The following is a 5816-nucleotide window of genomic DNA, read 5'->3' on the forward strand; positions in this document are numbered from 1 at the left end:
ATTGGATTGGATTGGCTTGGCTTGGCTTGGCTTGGCTTGGATTTGGATTGGATTAAAGTGGATTGTGTTGGATTGTGTTGCGTCATAGCGGCTCCACGTTGCGTCATAGCTGTTTCGTGTTTGCGCGGCCGCCGCTGATAGTGAACCAAGCCTTGACAAGAAGAACCCTTCGGTTTATTCGGCGGACAGTTTTATAGCATACATTGGGAAAGGGCGGAGTGCACATGAAGGGCGAATGCACACAGCGAGCATGCGCCGCCGCGATGCGATGACAAGAACATGCCACACGCGCGGGTGGGCTGACGCGCTTGCCGCGGCTATCACACACGATGCATCTTCCCCTCAATAAACAAAGCAATAACGACCATGCACAACAACACACTTGATTACTTTCAAGAGCACCAATAGAAAATCTCATGTCAGACCTCCGAATAAACAAAGTAATAACGTACATGCACAAGAACACACTTGATCGCTTTCAAGAGCACTGATTGAAGTGTTCATCATAAGTCAGGCGTTGAGGGGGTCTTCGCGGGCGCGTTGATCTTCTCACCGGTGCGCTCACTGGTAGCGGCACCCCCACTGTTGAACCTGCTGTGTTGTAGTGCGGCTGTGTTGGTATCCGGTCGTCGCCCGCTTCGTCGTCGGAGTCGTCGTCATCGGACATGTCAGGAACGAAAGGTTCTGTCGTCTTGAGCAGATGTTGCCGGTTTCGGCGAAGAACTTTCCCGTCCTCGGTGACGACACGGTACGACCGAGGCTGCACAGCACGGATCACTTTTGCTTTCCTTGCCCACGTGCCATCACGAATTCTAACTACTTCCCCCTCTCCCAAGGGTACCAGGGAACGTCTGGGCTGTTCTTGTTGTTGATGTTTTCGCACAGTAATGCGAGGCTGTTCACTGAAGTCGGGCAGAGGGGTACGGAGCCGTCGGCCTTGGAGTAGCTCGCCGGGCGAATTGCCATCTTCCAAAGGACTGGATCTGTAACTGAGCAATCCCAGCCAGAAGTCATCGCTGCCTTCAGTAGTTTTCTTTAGGATCCTCTTAACTACCTGCACGCCCTTTTCTGCAAGGCCATTGGAACGAGGAAACCGGGGGCTAGAGGTGGTATGGGTGAAATCATATCTCTTTGAGAAGAGTGTAAATTCCCGACTGGCGAACTGTGGTCCGTTATCAGTGCATACCTCCACTGGTATCCCGTATCTGGCAAACATCGCGCTAAGCTTCTCAATGACTGTTGCTGTGCATGTGTCACGGAGCAATTCCACCTTTGGGAAATTGGAAAACGCGTCATACGCGCATAGGTACGCTTTGCCACCGTGGTCGAAAATATCCACCCCGACTCTATACCAGGCATGTTCGGGCACGGGACGAATCAAAAGTGGCTCACTTTGTTGTTTATAAACATGCGTCTGACACACTGCGCATTTCCTGACGAGGTTATCAATGTTCGTCCCGAGGCCTGGCCAAAAAACTAAACGGCGGGCCCGTGCCTTGCATTTATTTATTCCCAAATGGCCATCGTGAATTCTGCGCAAAACTTCGGCGCGCATACTGGCTGGGATAACAACATTGCAGCCCTTCAAAAGCACGCCCTTAACGGTCGACAGCTCCGCTGCAAACGGTTTTAGCTGGCCTGTAACGGGTTTGTGGGTGTGAGGACATTCGATGACATTTTTCATGTAGCCGTCCTCGCTTGTTCCTTGAATCAGTTTGCGCCATGTTGCCTCGCTTACAAGTGCTGAAATGCTACTTACAGCATGAACTTCGACGTCCTGCTCAGCGTCGTCCTTTCGGGGCTGGCCAACGGGCGCCCGTGACAGCATATCAGCCAATAGCAAGGACTTTCCGGGCACAAACTGCAGGGTGAAATCGTATTTGAGTAGACGAAGAAAGAAGCGTTGCAACCTTGGCGGCATGTCCCCAACCGCTTTCTGAGATATTCCTATCAGTGGGCGGTGGTGCGTTTCAAGCAACACTTTGCGGCCGTACACGAAATGGTGGAATTTTTCGCATCCATATACCACTGCCATGGCTTCCTTTTCTATCTGGGAATATCGTTTCTGAACGCTCGTCAGTACGTGTGACGCATAAGCAACTGGTTTCCACCCGTCCCCGTGCCGTTGCAGTAGGGCCGAGCCGATGCCGTCTTGCGACGCATCTGAGCTTATCTTCGTGTCTCGATTGGGGTCGAAGATAGCTAGAACGGGCTGCTCACTCAGCGCGCCACAGACGAGATGCCATTCTTTCGCGTGGTTGGCAGTCCACTCAAAGACGTTGTCCTTTTTTATTAGCTCCCGGAGAAGTTTTGTTTTTTCGGCCAACGCTGGTATAAACTTCGCAAAGTAGTTAACGACTCCTAGCATTCTTTGTACGGCGAGCTTATCGGTTGGGGGCGGTATTCGTAATACCGAAGAAACAGATGCAGGGCTCGGGCGTATTCCTTGCGCCGATATTACGTCACCCAAAAAAGAAATTTCCGTTACCCATATTGCGCACTTCTCCGGGTTGAACGTTAATCCCGCTGTGCGTGCGGACTGCATGACAGCCCGTAGCCTGTCGTCGTGCTCTTTTCTTGTGCTACCCCATACCAGGATATCATCCACGTACACTCGGGTTCCCGGGATGGCATCAAAGATTTCATTCATGCACTTCTGAAACACCTCCGAGGCTGACGCTATTCCGAAAGGAAGCCTGAGGAATCTATAGCGTCCAAAGGGGGTGGCAAACGTGCATATTCTGGATGTTTCCTCATCAAGTGGAATCTGATGGAACCCAGAGCTGGCGTCTAGGCGAGAGAAAAATTTTGCTCCTGCAAGCTCCGCCTCAATGTCCTCACGGCGCGGCATCTCGTAATGCTCGCGCTTCAAACACTGGTTAATTTTTCTGGGATCCAGACATACACGCAGTTTACCGTCCTTCTTTGTGGTGATCACCAAAGGGCTTACCCAGTCTGTTGGCTCTTCCACCTTGGTAATGATGTCGGCCCTCTACATCCGGTCGAGCTCAGCTCGCAGTGGTCCCTGGAGAGCCAAGGGGACTCGTCTGGCGACCTGCACTGTGGGAACGCTGTTCGGTTGCAGTACCATTTTATAGCGTCGTTGAATGCAGCCAATACCCGTGAAGACATCTTGGTATTCCTGCGCCACTTGTTCGCTGGTGTTCGTCGTAATTTCGCTGATGCACCTTGTGAACAGTCCAAGAAGTTCACTCGGACGCAGGCCAAGAATCGCTTGCCGCCCTTTTTTCACAACAAAAAACGGGACGTTGACCGTCCTTCTGCCGAGGCTGACCTTTAGCGTCGTGATCCCAAGGTGCTTTATGGCTGCTCCCCCGTAAGAACGTAGCATTGCGTTGCTGGGTGCTAGCTGCGCTTTCGGGTTGAGCTTGCGATACGTGCTGTACGGCAAAAGGTTTGCTTGTGCACCTGTGTCTATCTTAAGGCTCAGATCAGCGTTCGCCACTTGTGCTTGAGCGATCCAATCCCGCTGGTTTATCACGCTGTCAATCGAAACGTCTAGAATCTTTAAGTCCTCCTCACTGCTCTGAACCTCTGCTACTTCTTTTGCGCTCTTGCATCTTGCCGCAAAATTATTTTTTCCTCCGCACCTTCGGCAAGTGCGCCCGAACGCCGGGCAATTTTGTGGACCATGTTGCCGCCCACACCTACGGCACCGGAAGGTCGTATGCTGCTCCTCATCGGTTTTCTTCACCCGGTCGACCTGTCGTTGCTCCCGTCGCCACACGTCGTGCTGCGCCGCCGACAATTCTGCCGCCTTGCATACTTGTTCGGCTTTGGCTAGCGTTAATTCGTTATCACGCAGCAGTTTTTCCCGGACTTTCTCACTGTTCGTTCCGTAAACGACTTGGTCCCTAATCATTGAGTCTGCCATTACACCAAAGTTACAGTACCGGGACAGCTTCCTCAGGTCCCGAATGAACTGTTCCGAGGGCTCACCGTCAGCTTGAACTCGTTGTCGGAACAGGTAACGCTCGTGAACTTCGTTCTGCTGGGCTGCGCAGTATTCATCAAACTTCTTCACCACCGTGACATATTCCTCTTTGCTCTCACCTTCGAGGAAAGTGAAGTTGTTGAAAACCTCCAAGGCGGCGTCGCCAGCCAGGCTCAGCAGTAGGGCCGTCTTCGTTGAGCTTCCACCGGGCTTGGGGCCGGTTTCTGAGGCGGTGAGGAAGAATTCAAACTTCTGTTTAAACAGCTGCCAATGCTTACTGATGTCGCCGTCGAAGCGTATCGGTTCGGGGGGCTTCAAAAATTCCATACTGCTGGTCGCTGCTTCTTGCCGTTCAGCTCGACGTAGCTTCTCACCCCACTTCTGGCACCATGTTTCGTGTTTGCGCGGCCGCCGCTGATAGTGAACCAAGCCTTGACGAGAAGAAACCTTCGGTTTATTCGGCGGAGAGTTTTATAGCATACATTGGGAAAGGGCGGAGTGCACATGAAAGGCGGATGCACACAGCGAGCATGCGCCGCCGCGATGCGATGACAAGAACATGCCACACGCGCGGGTGGGCTGACGCGCTTGCCGCGGCTATCACACACGATGCAATAGCCCTGCAGGGGGTTCACGGCACGTTTCACGTTTCACCATCGACTTCATCGACAATGTCTACGCTGGAAGACAACAATTACAACAACAACTAATACGTAATCCATACGACTTGCAGGCGCGGCGCCCCCCGCGGAAATGCTCTGCATTTGATCGTGCCCCTCGCGAGGGGGATGTTTTTTTAATCTCCGCTCTGTGACTCAAGTGTCTACGACATGTCATAGACACTCGAGTCAGGTCGTAGACATTCGAGTCACGGAGCTGGGATTAAAAAGAAGGTCCCCTTCACTTCGGGAAGTCAGAGTGGCGCTGGCTACCACCCCCAAGCACAGGAAAAAATTACATTGACATAAATACCACAGAAAGCGGGGGGGGATCGCCCTGCCGGTAGCGTAGTGGTTCTCGCACCAGACCGGTATTCTGGAGGTTGTGGGTTGGGATCCCACCTGGCGGGCATTTTTTCTCCGCTTTCTTTCTTTCCAACTTCTTTATCTGTTTCAATGACCTACCACAACCTTCCCTTTCCTTTCCGAGTTTTTTTTTGTAGTTCTATTTACCAACATATTTCCGTCACACGGACACCCGACGTCAGTTTTTCTGCATTTGGAGATTTGAAGCTATCCATCAGGTATATAAATTTGGAGCGGCATGTAGTAGTGGTGCAAGAATGGAGAAATGGCACGCCTGGCAGCCCCCCTCCCATCTTTGGAGAACTGGCTGTTCTGAATCACGAAGATATCCGAAGTTGCTGCTGAAGTTCTACATGTCTAACCATCCCTCATCGTTCGGTCCGCAGACTTTCACACCTCGCCCAAATTCCAACGCCTTAGTACGCTCTGGAACCCCTGCAACCAGCGTCGCGAACTCGGCGTATGTTACGCTAACTCCGCGTCTTTGCTTCCCAATTCAGGCACGAACGCACCTGAATTGTCTGTGCCTACAGCACGCGAAGGTCTTGCCACGAACACTTGGGAGTGTTCTTGAAGGTCGAACTGGTTGACCCCTGCGCTCCTCATGTGGCGCGCACTCAGATGTGCCGGTTAGTATTTGTGTTTTTTGCGAGATTCTCACGTGGCGAAAGCCACGCACAAGCCTGGAAGACACCGGTAACTTCTACTGAGGCGATCGCTCACGTGCGCTCTGACTGAGCTTTCTGGTAACGGTCGACGGGCGAACTGAAACCTTAATCAACTCTCCGCTTTCAAAATATGGTGTTTTGCATACTATGATTCCGCCCGTTACATAC

General features: G+C 52.2%; 2 protein-coding genes across 3 annotated transcripts; both read right to left on the reverse strand.

Annotated features, from left to right (window-relative positions):
• Positions 1-291: 291 nt before the first annotated feature.
• LOC144164877 (uncharacterized) lies at positions 292-1921 on the reverse strand. The gene is made up of 2 exons (XM_077695119.1): positions 1760-1921; positions 292-1270 (listed from the first exon to the last, which is right to left on the reverse strand). The coding sequence occupies exons 1-2, from the start codon at positions 1919-1921 to the stop codon at positions 479-481; spliced, it is 954 nt and encodes a 317-aa protein (XP_077551245.1). The 3' UTR covers positions 292-478.
• On the reverse strand, positions 852-4407 carry LOC144165064 (uncharacterized). 2 transcript variants are annotated; one of them, XR_013321331.1, is made up of 3 exons: positions 2951-4407; positions 1760-1861; positions 852-989 (listed from the first exon to the last, which is right to left on the reverse strand). XR_013321331.1 is itself a non-coding variant. In XM_077695212.1 (2 exons), the coding sequence occupies exon 1, from the start codon at positions 4280-4282 to the stop codon at positions 2993-2995; it is 1290 nt and encodes a 429-aa protein (XP_077551338.1). In that variant the 5' UTR covers positions 4283-4407; the 3' UTR covers positions 1697-1861; positions 2951-2992. The 2 variants fall into 2 exon arrangements, 1 of the variants encoding a protein (XP_077551338.1); XM_077695212.1 differs by lacking the exon at positions 852-989 and having other exon boundaries at positions 1697-1861.
• Between the last annotated feature and the right edge of the window lie 1409 nt (positions 4408-5816).

Source organism: Haemaphysalis longicornis, unplaced genomic scaffold, assembly GCF_048455015.1.
Source record: "Haemaphysalis longicornis isolate Haplotype H1 unplaced genomic scaffold, Haemaphysalis longicornis Haplotype H1 scaffold_14, whole genome shotgun sequence".
Taxonomy (NCBI): Eukaryota; Metazoa; Arthropoda; class Arachnida; order Ixodida; family Ixodidae; genus Haemaphysalis; species Haemaphysalis longicornis.